Source organism: Scyliorhinus torazame, chromosome 3 (assembly GCF_047496885.1).
Source record: "Scyliorhinus torazame isolate Kashiwa2021f chromosome 3, sScyTor2.1, whole genome shotgun sequence".
Taxonomy (NCBI): Eukaryota; Metazoa; Chordata; class Chondrichthyes; order Carcharhiniformes; family Scyliorhinidae; genus Scyliorhinus; species Scyliorhinus torazame.
This window is the reverse complement of record NC_092709.1, coordinates 115,282,008-115,304,233: the sequence shown is the minus strand read 5'-3', so window position 1 is coordinate 115,304,233 and position 22,226 is coordinate 115,282,008. Positions and strand designations below refer to the sequence as shown.

Genomic DNA, 22,226 nt, shown 5'->3' with positions numbered 1-22,226 from the left:
ACCCGCGGATCGGTGGGCCCCGACTGTGGGCCAGGCCATCGTGGGGGCACCTCCCGGGGCCAGATCCCCCCCCCCCCGACCCTCCAAGAAATCTGGAGCCCACCCACGCCGCAAGGTCCCGCCGGTAAGGGACCTACTCTAATTTACGCCGGCGGGACTGGCAAAGAATGGGCGGTACTTCGGCCCATCAGGGGCCGGAGAATTTGGTCAGCCCCGGGGCCCATTGAGTCGCGCCGGACCCCGCCATTCTCCGAGGCAGGCGGCGCGACTCACACCGGGGCAATTATTTGGGGGGTGGGAGAATTAGGAAGACGGCGGGGGAGGGATTCACGCCGACCCCCGGCGATTCTCCCACCCAGCGGGGGGGTCGGAGAATCCCGCCCATGTTGTCCGAATTATTTAGGAATTCGGCCATTGCTGTGCTATCTGACAGGGGATCAGGGTCTGGAGTCTTTGCCCCGCTGCGCCACATTTCTGTTTCACCTCATCGGCAGGATGCTCCGTTACGCCGGCCGGTCAATGGGGTTTCCCATTATGGGGCAGCCCCACGCCGTTGGGAAACCCCCTGCTGACAAAACGGAGAATCACGCCGGCGGAGAATCAAGCCCCAATTTATAAAGGTTACTATAAAAGGAAACAATGGTCAAATTAATATCCGAGGGGTCAGTAGTAAGAAAATGAAATGAAATGAAAATCGCTTATTGTCACAAGTAGGCTTCAAATGAAGTTACTGTGAAAAACCCCTAGTCGCCACATTCCGGCGCCTGTTCAGGGAGGCTGTTACGGGAATTGAACCGTGCTGCTGGCCTGCCTTGGTCTGCTTTCAAAGCCAGCGATTTAGCCCTGTGCTAAACAGAATAAGATTATGGGATGACTCATAGATCTGGAGATAAACTGAGAAGCAGACTGGCACGTGAGCTGGTGGGCTAGTAGATGGTAAGCTTTGTTCACATATTCATAAAATGTCCCCCTTGAACATTATAACATGTGCACAGTTTTATTTGTGGAAAGTATGTCAAATTGAGTCTGGAGCTTTAGCATGCCTGCATATAATTTAGGGTAATGGAATATTGACTGCCTATTTCTAAAATTGAATCCATCAATTCTTGTTTTAATTTCCTTTGTTTGATAATATATGCACTGTAAGAAATTATGTTTCTCTGAAGAACCCCATTGAAGGTGTCCCATAATATGGGCGGCATGGTAGCACAATGGTTAGCATTGTTGCTTTGCAGTGTCAGGGACCCAGGTTCGATTCCCCGCTTGTCTGTGTGGAGTCTACGCATTCCCTTATGTCCGCGTGGGTTTTCTCCAAGTGCTCCGGTTTCTTTCCACAAGTTCCAAAGACATGCTTGTCAGCTGAATTGGACATTCTGAATCTTACCTCAGTGTACCCGAACAGGCGCCGGAGTAAGGCGACTCAGGGATTTTCACGGTAACTTCATTGCAGTGGCAATGTAAGCCTAATTGCGACAATAATAAAGATTATTCTGAGTGGTAATGGAGTCAGATTTGTTTGTTTTAATAAAAACTTTGAAACTGCGAATATAGATTTACAAACATTCTTGTCAGATAGTCGGGTTGTGTCAAATCTCCACGGAGGCCAACCATTAGCTTTGGACATAAGAGCCAGGTCAAGGGAATGGAATGGGTGATCTGACATAACATAAAAACATAAGAACTAGGAACAAGAGTAGGCCATCTGGCCCCTCGAGCCTGCTCCCCCATTTAATGAGATCATGGCTGATCTTTGTGGACTCAGTTCCACTCTCCGGCCCGTACACCATATCCCCAAATCCCTTTATTCTTTAGAAAGGCATCTAACTTTTTCTTAAAAACGTTTAAAGAAGGAGCCTCAACTGCTTCACTGGGCAAGGAATTCCAGAGATTCACAACCCTTTGGGTGAAGAAGTTCCTCCTACACTCCATCCTAAATCTACCTCCCCTTATTTTGAGGCTATGCCCCCTAGTTCTGCTTTCCCCGACCAGTGGAAAAACAACCTGCCCGCATCTATCCTATCTATTCCCTTCATAATTTTATATGTTTCAATAAGATCCCCCCGCAACCTTCTAAACTCCAATGAGTACAGTCCCAGTCGACTCAACCTCTCGTCATAATCTAATCCCCTCAACTCTGGGATCAACCTAGTGAATCTCCTCTGCACTCCCTCCAGTGCCAATATGTCCTTTCTCAGGTAAGGAGACCAAAACTGAACACAATACTCCAGATGTGGCCTCACCAACACCTTATACAATTGCAGCATAACCTCCCTAGTCTTGAACTCCATCCCTCTAGCAATTAAAGACAAAACTCGATTAGCCTTCTTAATCACCTGTTGCACCTGCACACCAACTTTTTGCGACTCGTGCACCAGCACACCCAGGTCCCTCTGCACAGCAGCATGTTTTAACATCTTACCGTTTAAATAATAATCCATTCTGCTGTTATTCCTCCCAAAATGGATAGCCTCACACTTGGCAACATTGAATTCCATCTGCCAGACCCTAGCCCATTCACCTAACCTATCCAAATCCTTCTGCAGACTTCCGGTATCCTCTGCACTTTTTGCTTTACCACTCATCTTAGTGTCGTCTGCAAACTTTGACACATTGCACTTGGTCCCCAACTCCAAATCGCCTATGTAAATTGTGAACAACTGCGGGCCCAACACTGATCCTTGAGGGACCCCACTAGTTACAGGTTGCCAACCAGAGAAACACCCATTTATCCCCACTCTCTGCTTTCTGTTAGTTAACCAATCCTCTACCCATGCTACCACTTTACCCTCAATGCCATGCACCTTTAGTTTATGCAGCAACCTTTTGTGTGGCACCTTGTCAAAAGCTTTCCGGAAATCCAGATATACCACATCCATTGGCTCCCCGTTATCTACTGCACTGGTAACGCCCTCAAAAAATTCTACCAAATTAGTCAGACACGACCTACCCTTTGTGAACCCATGCTGCGTCTGCCCAATGGGACAATTTCCCTCCAGGTGCCCCGCTATTTCCTCCTTAATGATAGATTCCAGCATTTTCCCTACAACCGAAGTTAAGCTTACCGGCCTATAATTACCCGCTTTCTGCTGACCTCCTTTTTTAAACAGTGGTGTCACGTTTGCTACTTTCCAATCCTCTGGGACCACCCCAGAGTCTAGTGAATTTTGATAAATTATCACTAGTGCGTTTACAATTTCCCTAGCCATCTCTTTTAACACTCTGGGATGCATCCCATCAGGGCCAGGAGACTTGTCTACCTTTAGCCCCATTAGCTTGCCCAATACTGCCTCCTTAGTGATTACAATCATCTCAAGATCCTCACCTATCATATCTTTATTTCCATCAGTCACTGGCATGTTATTTGTGTCCTCCACTGTGAAGACTGACCCAAAAAACCTGTTCAACTCCTCAGCCATTTCCCCGTCTCCTGTTATTAAATCTCCCTTCTCATCTTCCAAAGGACCAATATTTACCTTAGCCACTCTTTTTTGTCTTATATATTTGTAGAAGCTTTTACTATCTGCTTTTATGTTCTGAGCCAGTTTACTTTCATAGTCTACCTTACTCTTCTTTATGGTTTTTTTAGTAGCTTTCTGTTGTCCGCTAAAGACTTCCCAGTCCTCTAGTCTCCCACTAATTTTTGCCACTTTGTATGTTTTTTCCTTCAATTTGATACTCTCCCTCACCTCCTTATGGTAGAATACTATGGTAGAATACTCAGCAGTTTTAACCATGAGATGAAGAGCTCTCTCCAAAACAAAATAGTTGATGCGTGAATAAGCATGGTGGACATGAGAGAAGTAGGAAAAGTCTCCTAAGATCGGGTGAAGGAAATGCCAAGAGTCCACACAACCCATTTGAGTCTTAGAGGTGGAAAGAGCTTTGGAAACGCCGGAGAGGGTGAAAATCTTTGAACTTGAGCGAACTAGCTTTGGGTCCATAACATAGTTTAGATCCCCTCCGAAAATAAGATAGTGGGTGTCTAGATTAGGAAGGGAAGATAGAAATGATGTGATAAATTTAGTATCGGCCCAATTAGGGGCATAGACATTCTCCAAAACTACAGGGGTTTGAAAAAATGTGCCACTAACTATTGTATAATATCCACCAAGGTCTGAGATTACATTTAATGGCGGGAACAGTATTCTTTTGTTAATCAAAATGCCATCCTCTCGCTCTGCAATTAAAGCTGGAGTGAAACACCTGGCCAACCTATGCCTTACGCAATTTGGTGTGATCTTTAACACAAAGATATATTTCTTAAAGGAATGCAACATCAGTGTTAAGGTTCCTGAGACGTGAAAACACTTTGGAATGTTTTACTGGGCTCTTTAACCATCAAACATTCCATGTGGCTAATCTGATTGAGAGCCCCATACCAGCTTGACCACCTGAGCTAATCACATGTATAGGAAGACTTTATAAAAGGGTCAGTAAATTGAATGGAAAAGAATGCAAAGCCAAGAGGATCCATTACATGATGAAAACGGCCAAATACAAAAAGGTCTTTGAATACTGTCAATGCAGAAAATCCCTTCCTCCCCACTCCACCCCCAAAACAATCATCATACTCCCAAACCACGAGAACAAAAATGCAACAGCGTGATAATAAACATTTAAATAAATTAAAACCGGGTCGGAGAATGGCCGGGGGCTGGCGTGAATCCCGCCCCCGCCAGTTGCCAAATTCTCCGGCACCGGATATTCGGCAGGGGCGGGAATCACGCCACGCCAGTTGGCGGGCCCCCCCCCCCGCTATTCTCCGGCCCGGATGGGCTGAAGTCTCGCTGCTAGAATGCCTGTCCCGCCGGCGTAGATTAAACCACCTACCTTACCGGCGGGACAAGGTAGCGCGGGCAGGCTCCGGGGTCCTGGGGGGGGGCGCGGGGCGATCTTGCCCCGGGGCGTGCCCCCATGGTGGCCTGGACCGCGATCGGGGCCCACCGATCCGCGGGCGGGCCTGTGCCGTGGGGGCACTCTTTTCCTTCCGCCTTCGGTCTCTACCATGGCGGAGGCGGAAGAGACTCCCTCCACAGCGCATGTGCGGGAATGCCGTGAGCGGCTGCTACCGCTCCCGCGCATGCGCCGCACGGAGATGTCATTTCCGCGCCAGCTGACGGGGCACCAAAGGCCTTTTCCGCCAGCTGGCAGGGCGGAAATTAGTCCGGCGCGGGCCTAGTCCCTTAAGGTTGGGGCTCGGCCCCCCAAGATGCGGAGGATTCCGCACCTTTGGGGCGGCGTGCTGCCCGACTGATTTGCGCCGTTTTGGGCGCCGGTCAGCGGACATCGCGCCGATACCGGAGAATTTCGCCCCCCTGGAATCAAATCCTAAGCTCACCATTGTAAACGAGATGAGCAGAAGGTGTACCACCTTATAAGACATCCATTGATGAACCAACCAGGTTAATGGGGTGCACCCCAACATATGAGTTATATAACATGTCATTGAACAAAGAACAAACAAAGAACAAAGAAATGTACAGCACAGGAACAGGCCCTTCGGCCCTCCAAGCCCGTGCCGACCATGCTGCCCGACTAAACTACAATCTTCTACACTTCCTGGGTCCATATCCTTCTATTCCCATCCTATTCATATATTTGTCAAGATGCCCCTTAAATGTCCCTATCGTCCCTGCTTCCACTACCTCCTCCGGTAGCGAGTTCCAGGCACCCACTACCCTCTGCGTAAAAAACTTGCCTCGTACATCTACTCTAAACCTTTCCCCTCTCACCTTAAACCTATGCCCCCTAGTAATTGACCCCTCTACCCTGGGGAAAAGCCTCTGACTATCAAAGACTTGGAAAGTTGCTTGTTCTAATCGCATCGTAAGAGCTCTAGTGCAAATGAAGGGTATAATTCAGCAGCCTCGTCGTGCCCAACCTAGTGTCGGGACAATGACGTTGGATCTCAGGAGAGGCCTCCATCGAGGTTTGCAATGCCCGAAACATCTCGCGAGATTCAACGGGATTTCACGGCATGTCGCGATCTGGATCTTGCTCTCGCTGAAAATAAACAATAATTTGTCTTTATAGGCCCCCATCCAAGGCAGCCAATCCTTTGTTAAACTCTTGGAGATAGAAAACTGTTGAGTACGAACGCCCCTGTTTTTAAAAAATAAATTTAGAGTACCCAATTCTATTTTCCCAATTAAGGGGCGGTTTAGCATGGCACATTCACCTACCCTGCACATCGTTTTGCGTTGTGGGGTGAGACCCATGCAGACACGGTTAGAATGCGCAAACTCCACACTGACAGTGACCCAGGGGCGGGATCGAACCTGGGTCCTCAGCACGGTGAGGCAGCAGTGCTAACCACTGTGCCACCGTGCTACCCTTCGAGCTCCCCTGTTGAGGGACGGGGTGCCCGTGCCCCCCCCCCCCCCCCCCCCATGGACAGGGTAATAGACATTGATGTAAAAGTCAGCCAGACTTGGAACTGACACCTCAGACCCAGCCGGGATCTGAAGAGTATTGTACATATTATTACTTTCTAATAAAACTAGTTTCTCTTTGTCCAATTGCCTCAGACTTGTCTGTGGACACTAAACCAACAAAATGAACTTATAGAGCCTCTACCATGATAATGATAGGTGGTAGGAGCATTCAAGCAATAATAAAGGTAAAGTCATCATATTCCCAGCTGCTTAAGTCACTGGTGGTGACTTAACCTGAGGGTCACCACACCTCGGGTGATGGGCAAGGTTGAGAAGGCAGGGCCTTAATGAATAACCCCCGCTGCTGGCCTCACTTTGCATTATAAACCAGCTACCCAGCCAACTGAGCTAAATCGGCCCCCAAGCAGTAATAATGCTATAATGAAAGCCCTCAGGCTTATATCAACAGTTTCTGAAATTGAAGTGCTGACTTTTTTACAACGAAGAGACACAGCAGGCTGTATTTGTTTCAAAATTTAAAGAGTAGGGGATTTAAATAACTTGACCATTTTACAATTCAACAGACCTTGTCCACCTTTTACGCACATTCATGTCTACTCTTAAAAATTGTAAGTCAGACACTATGGGAAACAGAAAAGGCACAGTCCCCAAAAAAGGAAAGCTGCAGCAATGTACTTTAGGCTGCTTGATAATCAGTTTTGCTATTGAGAGACAAGGAATGACACAGCGAGGGCTCCCTGATTTAGTGATGCTGCCAGGGTCACTATGTAATGTTGTCAAAGGAGGCCATATTTCTAACAGTAAGCAGGAAATCCTTGAGAACAAGCCTCCAAATGGAATGGAAGCAGATGGTAAAAGTTCTCAATGTCTAGAGTGTGACTTCACAAACTTGGCAATACTGTTACTGAAGGTTTAATGATCTTATTTAAGTGGTCAAGGTGAATTAATGTATCTGAACATTCTACCTCTCGCCCACCGCACACCTCTCATGCTGTTCAATGATCCACACTCACCCAGCAACCCTCTTTGACATTCAGCGACACACTCCTAACATTCCTAAGTTAAACCTTTATGTTTCAAACAGGATTGTATCTGGAATATAGCCTGAATTTTAGGCTTGGTTCGCTGTCTGGCAGGGAGCAATATAGAGAAGACCACAGATGTAGGACCAGGCAAGGCACTGGTGTATTTGTGGGAGCACACAGTCCCGGGGTTATGGGGCATTGTAATCATTGACCGAGGCAGAGATTCTTTGGATACGTCGATATTTAATGATGGGGGATGGCAAGGGCAGGGTGCATTGCCAGAACAATGGAAAGCTTGGGGAAAAAGGGAAAATGTTCCTGTTCTTCCTGGCCCACAGGCTGGAGAGCACTAAATTCCCCTCACCTCCCTTGAGCTCTTAGGCTTCCAGAGGACCAGGAAACCTAACCGACCAATTGCTGGTTTTTCTAAGCTAATTACCTGGCAGGGTTTTAGGTAACAAGCAGAAACTATCTGCGCTTTGTAACATGATTTACCTCATGCATTTCATCAAATTTTATCTCGAGGGGAGGGGGGGAGATCATGTGATGTGAGCATGGGAGCGGCTTGTTTTCGCGAGCTCTGGTTCTGCTCATCTTTTAACTCTTTTTTATTTGTTTGCACATTTCTTTTATGCCGTGTCTTGGCTAGCATAATTTTTAACTATGCCCTGAGTTTTGTTGGTTAATGTTTCGACAACTATTGAGTCGAGACAAAATGCTTAAATCTTTGTTGATTTGTGGCGGCTGGAAGGAGTTGGGGTGGGGCCTTCTCATTGTGGCTCAACTGTTTTTGGGATACTTCCCGCCCTGACCATGCTTGTGTTTTGACTTATGGTGGCTACTATGATGTTGATCCATCCCAGTGTCTCGACTCTGTGGTGCAGATTGTCAGGGTCCAATTTCAAGAGTTGCGAGGCGTTTTTATGGAGGCATTGGAGGCGCAAGAAGAGATAAGAAGAGATCTCTGGTTCTCTGGTTGGCAATCAGTAGCTAGTGGTGTCCCTCAGGGATCAGTGTTGGGCCCACAACTGTTCACAATTTACATAGATGATTTGGAGTTGGGGACCAAGGGCAATGTGTCCAAGTTTGCAGACGACACTAAGATAAGTGGTAAAGCAAAAAGTGCAGAGGATATTGGAAGCCTGCAGAGGGATTTGGATAGGCTAAGTGAATGGGCTAGGGTCTGGCAGATGGAATACAATGTTGACAAATGTGAGGTTATCCATTTTGGTCGGAATAACAGCAAAAGGGATTATTATTTAAATGATAAAATATTAAAACATGCTGCTGTGCAGAGAGACCTGGGTGTGCTAGTGCATGAGTCGCAAAAAGTTGGTTTTCAGGTGCAACAGGTGATTAAGAAGGCAAATGGAATTTTGTCCTTCATTGCTAGAGGGATGGAGTTTAAGACTAGGGAGGTTCTGCTGCAATTGTACAAGGTGTTAGTGAGGCCACACCTGGAATATTGTGTTCAGTTTTGGTCTCCTTACTTGAGAAAGGACGTACTGGCACTGGAGGGTGTGCAGAGGAGATTCACTAGGTTAATCCCAGAGCTGAAGGGGTTGGATTACGAGGAGAGGTTGAGTAGACTGGGACTGTACACGTTGGAATTTAGAAGGATGAGGGGGGATCTTATAGAAACATATAAGATTATGAAGGGAATAGATAGGATAGATGCGGACAGGTTGTTTCCACTGGCGGGTGAAAGCAGAACTAGGGGGCATAGCCTCAAAATAAGGGGAAGTAGATTTAGGACTGAGTTTAGGAGGAACTTCTTCACCCAAAGGGTTGTGAATCTATGGAATTCCTTGCCCAGTGAAGCATTAGAGGCTCCTTCATTAAATGTTTTTAAGATAAAGATAGATAGTTTTTTGAAGAATAAAGGGATTAAGGGTTATGGTGTTCGGGCCGGAAAGTGGAGCTGAGTCCACAAAAGATCAGCCATGATCTCATTGAATGGTGGAGCAGGCTCGAGGGGCCAGATGGCCTACTCCTGGTTCTTATGTTCTTATGTTCTTATAACACTGTCCCTGGTGGACCGAGGGAGCACATTTAATCCTGTCTCCGAGGCCTTGCGTTGGGTTCGTCTTCCGATCCCTGATCCTGGGTTGTCCTGTGCCTGATGTCATTTGGGAGAGGTTGGGGATGGCTAAGATTGCCAGGTCATTTCCATCCCACCCCACCCTGCTGGGGACTGGTATGTTGGCCACCTGGGTTCGGGTGAGAAGGTATGTTGGAAGCAATGATGTTTCATGCTTCGATTGTTGGAATCCTTGGAAGATCCTAAAGTGCGCTCACTGTCTTTGATCCTGGTTTACTCTTAATTGTTTATGCGAAAGTCTTTATCCTGATAACTGCCTGGCACCTCAATTTTTATCTTGGACTTTGCTCTCTGAAATTTATGTTGTTGTCTGTTGATGTTGTCAATTTATTTGCTTGCAAGGAAGTGAATCATTCAGGTGTGATGTCCTGCACCACTGATTATCCTGATTTCATACATTTATATCATGTAAAGCTGAATGTTGAATTCATGATTTGTGCACATGTATCCTTGGGGCGGGAGGGTGAGCAGATTCAGAGCGGGAGGATGGGTTTGGGTTGGTAGGATTACTTCTGTCTTTACCATGTACATGGAAGGTCCCCCCACCAGTGAGAGCTGGTGTGCAATTTAACAAAAAAGCAGAGTCCATTCTGGTTGGGATTAGCGGGGTCATTCCCCGTATTTGTAGCACCGGAAACAACCCTGCTAACTAACAGCACTTTGTATTTTTCGTGCCCCGGCGGACGGCGCCCCACCAAGGCCACACTCAGTCTGTTTCCTGCACTCAGTCGCATTTCCTGCACTCAGTCGCATTTCCTGCACTCAGTCGCATTTCCTGCACTCAGTCGCATTTCCTGCACTCAGTCGCATTTCCTGCACTCAGTCGCATTTCCTGCACTCAGTCGCATTTCCTGCACTCAGTCGCATTTCCTGCACTCAGTCGCATTTCCTGCACTCAGTCGCATTTCCTGCACTCAGTCGCATTTCCTGCACTCAGTCGCATTTCCTGCACTCAGTCGCATTTCCTGCACTCAGTCGCATTTCCTGCACTCAGTCGCATTTCCTGCACTCAGTCGCATTTCCACTCCCAGAGCTCCTCAATGCAGGGAGAGATTGAGGCACCATTTTTAAATGATGTCCCGATCTCCTGAACCTCCAACATGACCCCAACCCACCTATAAAGGGATCCTCTGGCACCCCCACACCCCAACTCACATGCAGAGGGAAACCCCGGGCCTGATCCCCGGCATGGGAAAATGCCAGCTTGGCACCCTGGCACTGCCACCCTAGTACCCTGGCAGTGCCCCTGCCAGCCTGGAAGTGTCACCTGGGCACCTTGGCTGTATCAGTCCAGCACCCAGGTGGCACTGCCAGGCTGTCAGTGTCAAGGTGTCCAGATGGCATGAGCAGTGCCAGGGTGCCACCCTGCCCAGAGGTCGACCACCCGGTGGCCTCCGATTGCCCTGGAGACCCCCAAGTGTTGTTCTGCCCCAGCCCTGTTTGCGGGGACCAGTACTAAACGGCGCCCTGAGTCTCCTCGGCGAGGTTGATGGATGCCAGGTGGCCGGTCGGTCCGGCGTCAGCATGGTTAACTGTGCAAGACTGGGTCCCATCCATTGTTGGTGGGATCCAGATTGCGACGTCTCACGAGGTTAAATCTTGCGCGGCGTAACGACCATCGGGTATCCCGGAAGAGAACTCTCCTGGGATCTACCGCTGCGTCCCGTCCACAGCGGGATGCAGCCGGTAAATCACGCCCCAATCTCTTTTTTTTTGTTCAGCGCCTTCCCTTTTTCATGCCCAGGCAGACAGTGTGTTATCCTGTTTACGACTGGGATTTGTTTGGCTAGATTTGATGCTTAGTGGTGTCTGGTCATCTCCTTGTCAATCTGTAGTTATTTTACAGCTATCTGTTCTGACCTGGGCCCGGGGAATTAATTTGCGCTGTGAGTTAGTCAATTTCCCCTTTAGTTCTGGGATTCTCGGGAAATTGTGTTTTTCCTTCTGTCATTTTGTTTTGAAGCTATGGGTGATGTGGGTTTGTGATGTTGTCGTTTTCCTGTTTTGTGCAGGCGGGTGCCAGATCCGTGAAGGGAATATGTCGGTGGTTTTGTCCCTGATTCACCCAGTACAACTTGTTCCCATTCTTGCGATGACTACTGTTTTATGCTGCACCTGTTGTATATTGATACCTGTGACTTGCTTTCCTCCTCTTGTTGTTTTGAGGCGATTTTGGTAAAAATTGAAAATAACTCCCCTCAAACAAAAATCTTCCAATCCTACAGATAGGTATCAGAAAATAAACTGAAGTTTACAGTTCTCATTTTATTGCATATTAAATGAGAGCAGCTGCTCCTTAACTACCAATTCTTTGGACTTTTCGTTTTGAAAAATTATCACTATTTATTTCTCCAAATTACATTTTTAAACTTTATAATTTCATACTTTGCAGACCAGATTGCCCTGACTACATTTAAATGTAAATGTAGAAAATATTGTTGGATGTGTTATATAATAGACAATTAATGCACTCATGTCAAATTCATCTCTCTGAGACTAAAGTAAGTTTAAAGTCACATAGAATTACGTGGAACTTGGTTGGTACGGTGGCACAGTAGTTAGCACTGCTGTCTTAAAGCACCAGGGACCCAGGTTCGATTCCGGCCTTGGGTGACTGTGTGGAGTTTACACATTCTCCCCGTGTCTGCGTCTGTTTCCTCCGGGTGCTCTGGTTTCCTCCCATACTCCAATAGAGATGTGTAGGTTAGGTGGATTGGCCATGCTAAGAAAATTGGCCCTTAGTGTCCAAAGATGTGCAGGTTAGGTGGGGTTACAGGAATAGGACCGGAGACTGGGCTGAGATCAGAGGGTCGGTGCAGACTTGTTGAGTCAAATGGTCTCTCTCTGCACTGTAGGGATTCTATTCTATGAAGAAAATTAAAACAATGAAAGGTGTCATTCAGAACAACAGTTCTTGGCAGTGTCTCCCCCATACTCCTCCTCCCACTTTACCTCACATAATCACCATCACAAATGAATGGCTTAATATCTAAAATGGTAGAGAGGAGCATATTTTTTTAAAAAATGTTTGTGGGCTGTGAGTAATTCAGTTATGTTTCCAGTCAATGGTAACCTCTTGGATGTTGGTATAATGGTTGATATATTTATACAATAACATCGACAACGTTCTCTATACTGCACTTCTTGCATCAGCACAAGTGGCTTCAGATACAATGCGATGCAAGACGCAGAAGTACAGATTTCCTGGATAATTCCCGGATGTATTTCAAACTTTCTTTAACCAGACTGTCTGCCTGACAGCTAGCCTGACTGATAGGCTCCTTAAAGGTTTTAACAGACTGACCTGCCTCCCGAGACCAAATTGGGTGTCAGCATTCCTCACCTTCCCATCATTAAGACTGCATGAGGTAAGGCTGGGGTCAGGTCAACTCTCCCCCATTCCATTATTGTGAGTTAAAATTGACCCATAATGGATGCTATTCTCCCCCCACACGCCGGGTGGGAGAATCGCCGGGGCCCCGCACCACACCGCCCCGACCCCCGCACGCGATTCTCACACTCCCCGGAAAGCAGCGGCGCGCGATTCGCACCGGGCCGCTCGGAGAACCGGCGAGCGGTGATTCTCCTGCCCGGATGGGCCGAGCGGCCGCTATGACACGACAGGTTCCCGCCGGCGCCGTCCACCGCTAGTCGCTGCCAGTGGGAACTCTGCGGGAACGCTGGGGGTGTAGCCTGTGGGGGAGGGAGGGGGGCTCCTTCACCAGGGTGGCCTCCAACGGGGTCTGGCCTGCGATCGGGGCACACCGATCGGCGGGCCGGCCTCTCTCCCCCCCCCCCCCCAGGCCTACCTCCTTCCGCGCGCGGCCCCAGAACAACGGCGCCATGTTGGTGAGGGGCCGGCGTGCGTAAGACGCTCCCCGCGCATGCGCATGCGCAGGATTGGGCTGCCCCAACTGCGCATGCGCGGGTTGGCGCGGCACCCATTTGGCACCACGTAAGGACGCTGGAGCGATGTGAAGCGCTCCAGCGCTGTGCTGACCCCCTGTGGGGGCTAGAGTAGGTTGTGCCCGGGCCCTGTTCGCACCGTCGTGAAACTCGACGGCGTTCACGACAGCGCGAACACTTGGCCTCCATATCGGAGAATCGCCCCCAATATAAGCAAAGTAATCACTCTTATGATTTGGCCTCTGATGAGACCACCTCAATATAACTACTACCACTGCAAAGTCAACATTTTAAATTTAAAATGTTCAAAAATCGCAGCTATGTATTGGACCACTGAAGATGTTCAAAATTTCAACTTTAAGAAAGATCTCTCAAGAAAATCAATTGTATTCAAGTATTAGAAATGTTTGGAATGTATATTGGGTGTCACGCGGCACAGTGGCTAGCACTGCTGCCTCTCATCTCCAGGGACCTGGGTTCAATTCCGGCCTCGGGTGACTATGTGGAGTTTGCACTTTCGCCCCGTGCCTGCGTGCGTACCCTCCGGGTGCTCCGGTTTCCTCCCACAGTCCAAAGATGTGCAGGTTAGGTGGATTAGCCATGTTAAGTTGCCCCTTAATGTCCAAATGGTTAGATGGGGTTACTGGGTTACGAGGATAGGGTGGAGGTGTAGACTTAAGTAGTGCGCTCTTTCCAAGGGCCGATGCAGACTCAATAGGCCGAATGGCCTCCTTCTGCACTGTAAATTCTATGATTCTATATTGGAGTTAATCATTGAGAAAGAATATAATAGACTGAAATCTTGTAATGGCTCTGACACAGGAGATAGATGCTTAAAAGAAAGGGGGTAAAAGAATGTGGCAGCAAGATAGGCACATGCAATTAGAATCATTATTCGCATGGACGATAAACACTAATATGGGCTAGTTGGGTCAAGCAGCCCTGAATGCATGTTGTAATTGCCGTTTGGTAGAGTTCTCTGCACGTGTCTTCATTTCACAAAGTGCAGTCCAACCAGGGACAGTATAACTCAGTATAATTGTAACAAGTGTTACAATAACACTTGCTAGGTATTTGCAGGTATAATTGTAACACTGACAAATATTTAAACACTCTATGTGGCCTAAGAATCCTTTGATTGCCCAAAGCACTTATTGTTTTGCATATAAAGTTTACTTTAAATTTAAACATCACAGACGGAAAGAGAGGACCACCAGAGGTGAAGCATCCAAAGTAATTAAATCAAGCCTCTGCCTTACCTCCATATCCTTGTTCTTCTCTTTATTCCTGCCTGTCGAGCTCCTTCCATTAGTAGAGGTTTCCCTTGCTGGGACGACAGAGATCTGCTGCAGTGGCATGTTACTCTCGAGGCTATGTTAGATAGCAAATTGTTTGGAGGTTTCCACTGCTCCTAGGTAAATCATCTGCATGATTGTTCACATCTTATTTCTGTTAAGCTCCATTCTGTAAATAAATCAGATGCACAAGGATATAGTAGACTCCAATCCAGACATTCAAGGCTGTATACAAATATACTTGTTTCTCTTCCAACGTCTCATGAACCAAAGTGAAGTTTCATCAAAACCTAACCAAAATGGACTCAACTTTGCTTAAAATTTGACCATTCTCCCACAGTGCATTTTTCAAGCCAATTCAATTTCTATAATTTCTCCTAACTGCCCTGGAAGCAGAGGGAAGCTAAGGTCTCTCAGGCACCTATTATAAAATTCACCTGTTAATGGTAACAAACTCGCATGTTCTCAGTGGCTGCTGCTGTTCAACTAATTCTCTCTGAGTTTTCCAAGTCGTTAGATACAGCAGTACACTGACTGGGCAAATAGGCAGAAGGCAGAAAGGCTTAGTGTCCTATATTAGAAAAATATCATCCTTCTGGAGCAGCACTGACAGCCTGCTGGGTAGTTCATGCATTTAATCTGCTTAGGCCATTGCGACGAGAATGGCCATGATATACTAAGAAGTAGCACTGAATGAATGTGAAGGAAAAGGGATTCAGAGATTAGCTCTTTAGAGCTTATTACCTTTGTGTGGCTTGCTGAATAGAAACTCACTTAATAAAAATTCAAGGTGCAATTCATTACCGCTACACAGTTCCTATTGAAAGCTATCAGATATTTAAAATTTTAAAAGGTGTTGTGCCATCATTACGTCCCTACTTTTCCACAAAGACCATAAGATATAGGAGCAGAATTAGACCATCTGGTCCATCGAGTCTGCTCCACCATTCAATCATGGCTGATATGTTTCTCACTCCCATTCTCCTGCCTTCTCCCAATAACCCCTGATCCCCTTGTTAATCAAGGACATATCTATCTCTGTCAAAAAGACACTCAGTGATTTCGCCTCCACATTCTTCTGCGGCAAAGAGTTCCACAGATTCACCACCCTCTGGCTGAAGAAATTCCTCCTCATCTCCATTTTAAAGGATCGTCCCTTCAGTCTGAGGCTAAGGCCTCCAGTTCTAGTCTTTCCTACTAGTGTCGGAATTACTGAAAGGTATACACGGAAGTACTCTTCGATCAATCTTGATTGACTTGTGCACAAGGAGAACAACTCAGTGGAATTCATTGCGTTGTTCTGTCTGAGTCCAGCAAAGCAGAAACACTTATAGCTTTTTCAACCAATTGGTTTACAGTTGCAGTCTAATCCTTCATTTACATGTCAACACACCAATAACATCAAAGTTAAACTTTCATTTTAAACCAATGAAACAACAGTAATTCTAGCCAATGGAAAACAGGGCAAATGGACCAATAGAAAAATGAGCATTTTCAATCCTTCATTTGCATACTTATTTCCTCTCTTGGATGTTACTGTAGTTTACAGAAAACGCATTCTTGTTTTGGCTACCTCCATCATTCTGTCTCTGCAGACCCACGTCCTTCACTAAGAAACAGTTTATTATGGATTCCATATTAGTGGAAACATCCGCTCCACGTCCACTCTATCCAGGCCTCTCAGTATCCTGTAAGTTTCAATAAGATCCCCCCTCATCCTTCTCAACTCCAACGAGTACAGACCCAGAGCCCTCAACCTTTCCTCATACAACAAGCTCTTCATTCCAGGCATCATTCTTGTGAACCTCCTCTGGACCCTTTCCAATGCCAGCACATCCTTCCTTAGATGCAGGGCCCAAAACTGCTCACAATACTCCAAATGGGGTCTGACCAGAGCCTTATACAGCCTCAGAAGTACATCCCTGGTCTTGTATTCTAGCCTTTTCGACATGAATGCTAACATTGTATTTGCCTTCCTAATTGCTGACTGAACCTGCTCGTTAACCTTAAGAAAATCTTGAACTGGGACTTCTGAGTCCCTTTGTGCTTCTGATTTCCTGAGCCTTTTCCCATTTAGAAAATAGTCTATGCCTCCATTCTCCTACCAAAGTGCATAACCTGACACTTTTCCATATTGTATTCCATCTGCCACTTTTTTGCCACTCTCCTAGCCTGTCGTTCTGCAGCCCCCCTGCTTTCTCAATCCTACCTGTCCCTCTGCATATCTTTGTATCATCTCCAAACTTAGCAACAATGCCATCAGTTCCTTCTTACAGATTGTTAATGTATATTGTGTGAAGTTGTGGTCCCAGCACAGACCCCTGAGGCACACCACTAGTCAGCTGCTGCCATCCTGAAAAAACACCTTTATCCCCACTCTCTGCCTTCTGCCAGTCAGCCAATCCTCTATCCATGCTGATATCTTACCCTTAAGACCATGCGCTCTTCACTTATTTAATAGCTTCCTTTTATGGCACCTTGTCAAAGGCCTTTAGGAAATCTAAATAGATCACATCATTGGTTTTTGAATAAGTTGTTGAATAGGTTGTTCTCTTTGGCATTGAATAATTGGTTATGCCACTACAGGGTTGATGCTACAGGCTACCTAATCCGTTGAGAAGAAGCTCCTTAGTACAGAAAACTAACAACGCAGTTAAAGTAAGTGATCTGAACATTAGCTGAAACTTGGTTCTGATCCAAAGTCCTCTAGTAGGCAAACCAAATCTCTCTTGTAATAGTCTGCTCTGATTGATTCCCTCCACCTTTCATTAATCCACTGTGGAGAGTGTTTTTTTTTTAATCGTTCAAGGGATGTGGGTGTAACTGGCAGGGCCAATGTTTATTGCTTAATTGCCCTTGAGAATCTGGTGGTGAGCTACCTTCTGAACTACTGCAGTCCATGATATGTGGGTACAACTCTTCGCAGTGCTGTTTGGGAGGGAGGTCCAGGATTTTAATCCAGTGTCAATGGAGGAACTGCAATACAGTTCCTAGTCAGAAATGTTGTAGTGAGCGGGTATTTCCGCAAGCTTCCCGCCACTCGGCCCAGAGAGGCCGGCAACGCAATTCAACGTTAATTGTTCCATTTAACGAGGCCTCATGGGCTTATTGCCACAAATGAAGGCTCATCAGCTGATTCGCCGTCACTGCGCTCGCCAGGCTTCAGCTAACAAGGTCGGGCCGCACTTAAACCGCACTTGCTCAGCCAACCCCAGCCAGCTCGCAACAAATACGCCAGGGAGACCAGCCTCAGGATTCGGTGGCGCAGACCTGGGGAGGCCAGGAGGGATATCCTGTTCTCCTGAGGGTCCAGGGGTGTCAGCCAGAGGGCAGCTAGTGCCGCCTGGGATGAGATTGCAGCGGCAGCGAGCTTAGGGAATGTGACCAGGAGAACTGTCTTCTATTGCAGGAAGAAGGTCAATAACCTACACCGAGTAGCACAAGTGAGTGGACACCAAAGGCCTCCCTCCCCTGAGGCCTCTCATCTCCACGGAAGCATTACCACTCTTCCCCCTTCAATGCCCCCAACCCCTTCTTCACACCCCCACCTCCCACCACTGTGAACAACACTTGTGGCTAACGATGCCCTCTGTGTCTCCTCAGGAAAAGCTCTCCCACAATCGCTGGGAGAGAGCCAAGACTGGCGGTGGTGTACCAGACATTAGGATCCTCACCACCTTCGAGGAGTGTGCCCTGGAGGTGACCGAGGACAGGGCGGTCACCCACGCGAAGGCTAGTGGACGCCGCAGAGGTGAGTAACCATTGGGCGCCACCTGGAGGACCTGTCAAATGTGAGTTGTAATTGCCTTACTGACTGACCCATCCCTCCCACTAACCACATATCCATTCTCCCGGAAGTCCTCCAGCCGAAGGCGCCGACCTATCCCAGGGGACACCCTCTCCATGGAGGCGAGGGGACAGCACAATCAGGAGGGTGGGGAATTGTCAAACACAATAAACACCTTTGTGCACAACTACTATGATGTCTCTGTTGCTTTCTTCCGCAATGAGGGCTGACCTCTGAACCCTTGGCCCATCTCTCCAGGCATCTCCCCCTCCCCTTGGCATTCACCCACACTCTGGCCGTGGACATGTCCCCGGAGCTGTGTCTCATCCCCTGGGTGTTCGGATGTTGGCTGCTGCGTGTGTGGTGTTGCCACCCATAGTGTTCAGGCACAGTGTCCATGCATCAAGGTGTGATTGGGATGCTAGGCAATGACTTTCACATGCTACATGGCCTGCCTACCCACCGGAATCCACTTGGGTTGTGTGAAGTGCTCACTTAACCACAGCTGCCAATTCCCTATTAGCAAAAGCCTTCTGCCACACGGCTAGAGGCCTCAGCAATCATTGGGGTTTATGGATAGTCGTGGGTAGATAGACAGGCAGGGACATGGGTTGTCCCCGGAATGGGTACACATGACCCAGGGATTGGCACGGTGGTGCCGCACGTGGTTCCCCCCTGGTTGCCCACCTTGCAACTCCCCTACCCTCCCATGGCAGCCAACCCCTGTGGAGGGTTCTCCGCCCTCAGCTGACGGACCCCCAACTCCCGCCGAGCACTGGGGTGGCAAGTCCAGCACCATGGCTCTTTGTCTGTGAGTAAAGGTGGCTACTCACCTCCTCGGCTCGCCGCTGAAGCCCTGCCGCAAGGTTCACATTTTTCAAAAGGAGTACTAATCTACGCCAGCATGACCACTTGCTGGGGAGGCTGCTGAATGACGGGAGGCCGTTGGATATGACAGGCATTGTCAAACCTGAGGGCGCGACCCGCGGGTGTTGGGAGGGTTGCGGAGCCGTCCGTCGCAGCGCTCCCGATCGCGCATATTTGCGCGCAACAGCCGGCTGTTAATAACGCTGGCTGCAAGCGGCCTTCAAAACTATGCGCATGCGCGCCGATGATTTAAAAATGGTCGCAGCTTTTTGTTTTACAAGTTTGGGGGGGGTTTTATTCATTTTATTCATTTATTTTATTCTTTTTTTTTTACAAGTTCGGGGGGGGGTTTATTTGATAAAATTTTACAGGAAAAAAATGCAGAACTTTGGACAGATGGAGACTTCATACTTTCCAACACCGGATGGCTTCACCTTCACCCAACAGGTTCCATTGGAAGAGCGTGTACAAGGGCCAAAGGGACCCAAAACTATTTCCTCCATTGTTGTCAGCTGCAACCAAGATAAGAGAAAATGGTGGGTCCCCGAAGGTCGGCCGAGTTGGTTCCCAAAGGTTGGCCGGTTGGTAAAAATGAGTCCCCGGAAAAAAAGTTTGAAGAACACTGGGATATGGGGAGGCTCCCATTAATTGTATGGAAATGGGGCTTAAGTGGTGTTAATTGGTTTCTCGCCACACTACAGTGAGATCCTGACTTCGCCGACAGGAGCGGGCCGGTTCCATCACAAACTGTTTGGCGCCTGGCCTGGTTCTCGTTTTCGGCCTCTCTCAATATTCACCGGCCTCGTTTCGCTTGAGCGAGAGCGTTACGAGGTCAGAGAATCGCACCCATAATATAACATATGATCTAACATTAATTCCCTTTCTTCGGCAACTCCCTTCCCCAGCTACTGCAGGGCTCATTCCTCATTGAAATTGGTTACAAAGGTTCCGGCTCACCTCATTCTGTGCATGCTCTTTCTCTTTAACTCTACAATTTTTTGTCTTGAATATAAGAACATAAGGGGCTGGTTTAGCACAATGGGCGAAACAGCTGGCTTGTAATGCAGAACAAGGCAGCAGCGCGGGTTCAATTCCTGTACCAGCCTCCCCGAACAGGCGCCGGAATGTGGTGATTAGGGGCTTTTCACAGTAACTTCATTGAAGCCTACTTGTGACAATAAGCGATTATTATATTATAAGAGTATAAAAGAGAGAGGCTGTAGTTGCCATGTTGACAAGTAGTGGTATCCAAGTGGGAGCCTACAGGTCACAGTGCACTTGCTTGCTCTCAAACTAAAGTGACACTTCAGCCATGGTGGCACAAAAGACTGAGGGTACTTCCCCATGAACTCACAAAAATAGGTGCGTCCTTCAAAGGCACATTGCATTTTTTAATAGTAGTCTACCGATTGTTTAATTATTGAGCCAAATACTCAGCTAATACAGGGTGACAGATAGACAACATATAGCTATTGTGAATTACCAGTGCTCTTTTCGACAATCTGCTTAGCTAACTCTCCCCAATCTGTGTAGTATGTGCAATATTTTTTGCAACTGTTAGAAAGCTGCTCCTAACATTAACATTTTTGGGATTCACAGCAATCAGTGACTGTCATTAAAGTCCTGCGAGAGAAAAGAAATGAGAATGGGTGAGGAGTAGATGTTGAATGGGAAGGAGGAGGCAAAGATGCCATCATTGGTTGATGGGGGGAGAGGACAAACTAAAGATCTGGGACCTGCATACATCTTCAGGACTTCTGCAGAGCTTGGAGGAACAGAACTGCTCCTCTTGTCTCCCCTCGGAAGAACTTCTTTTGGATGATCTTGATTGCTCACCTTTTGTGGATGGCTGTGAGACACAGGAGAATCCTGGGGAAATTATGTCCAACTCCTGCCCAAAGGTCCTCAAGCCGTTCTAATTGACCCAGGAGGCAGCTTCTGAATTGGCCTCCTCCGGGATGATTGCATACAATGTCTGGTCACACTCATGTCTGGGTTCACAATCTACAAATCAGCCCAACATCAAACTTGTGACTTAAACAAGATAATTCAGCCCATTGGCTCCATGTTGAGAGTCCAATAGCCCAATGCCACCTAAAGGCAACTCTGGGATAGGCATGAGGTGAGGTTTTGCTGGGGACAGGGGGTGTTGTGAGGGTAATTATTAAAATTGATGAGGACCTCAAGCCATCATACATATAAGAATTGATTAATGGGAAGGGGCAGTTAGCACCCATGTGGAATGTGATCAGCCAAAGTATCTGAACAGGCTAGTATCACAGTTAATGACATAAGAATTGAAACCTTGCTCATTATTGTTCATGATTCTCTATGCGCCTGATTCTTGACATCTGGTGACATTTAAGCAGCCAACATTGGAAGAGATTCATATCAAATGACCTTCATGTGAACTTCATAGTTCACAAGATACACAAGAACAACCCCAAATACATTTAAATAGACTTCCATACTGACTCCACTTGACTCGCATTGGGCATTTACAAACTAATCTTACTACAGAACAAAGGAAAGCTCCTACTGAAATTTAAGAGGCAGCTGGCTGATGCATTTTAATTTAAATTCATAAAAGCTATATGAATTATATGAAATAAAGATTGTACATTTGTACAAATCTAGCTAAATTTGTACAAAACTAGTTACGAAAGTACTAGTTACATTTGGCATGCTAAATCGATATCTCACACCATAACTCTGGCATATCTCCTCAAATTCATCTTTCTGCATCTTGAATTTATTACAGTGCATAATGTACCTTACCTGGTTCTAAGTCAATGAAGGAACGATTTGTCTATGTCAGTAACATTAAACCAGTTCGTAGCAATTCAGCAG

At 47.2% G+C, this 22,226-nt stretch overlaps 1 protein-coding gene across 1 annotated transcript in view; it reads right to left on the bottom strand.

Moving 5' to 3' along the window:
- LOC140408653 (E3 ubiquitin-protein ligase MARCHF1-like) overlaps window positions 1-22,226 on the bottom strand; it is a 1,031,995-nt gene that overhangs the window by 688,186 nt on the left and 321,583 nt on the right. The window contains exon 4 of the mRNA XM_072496141.1: window positions 14,687-14,891. Coding sequence (XP_072352242.1) covers window positions 14,687-14,785 — 99 coding nt within the window. The 5' untranslated portion in view covers window positions 14,786-14,891. The remainder of the gene's footprint in view (window positions 1-14,686; window positions 14,892-22,226) is intronic.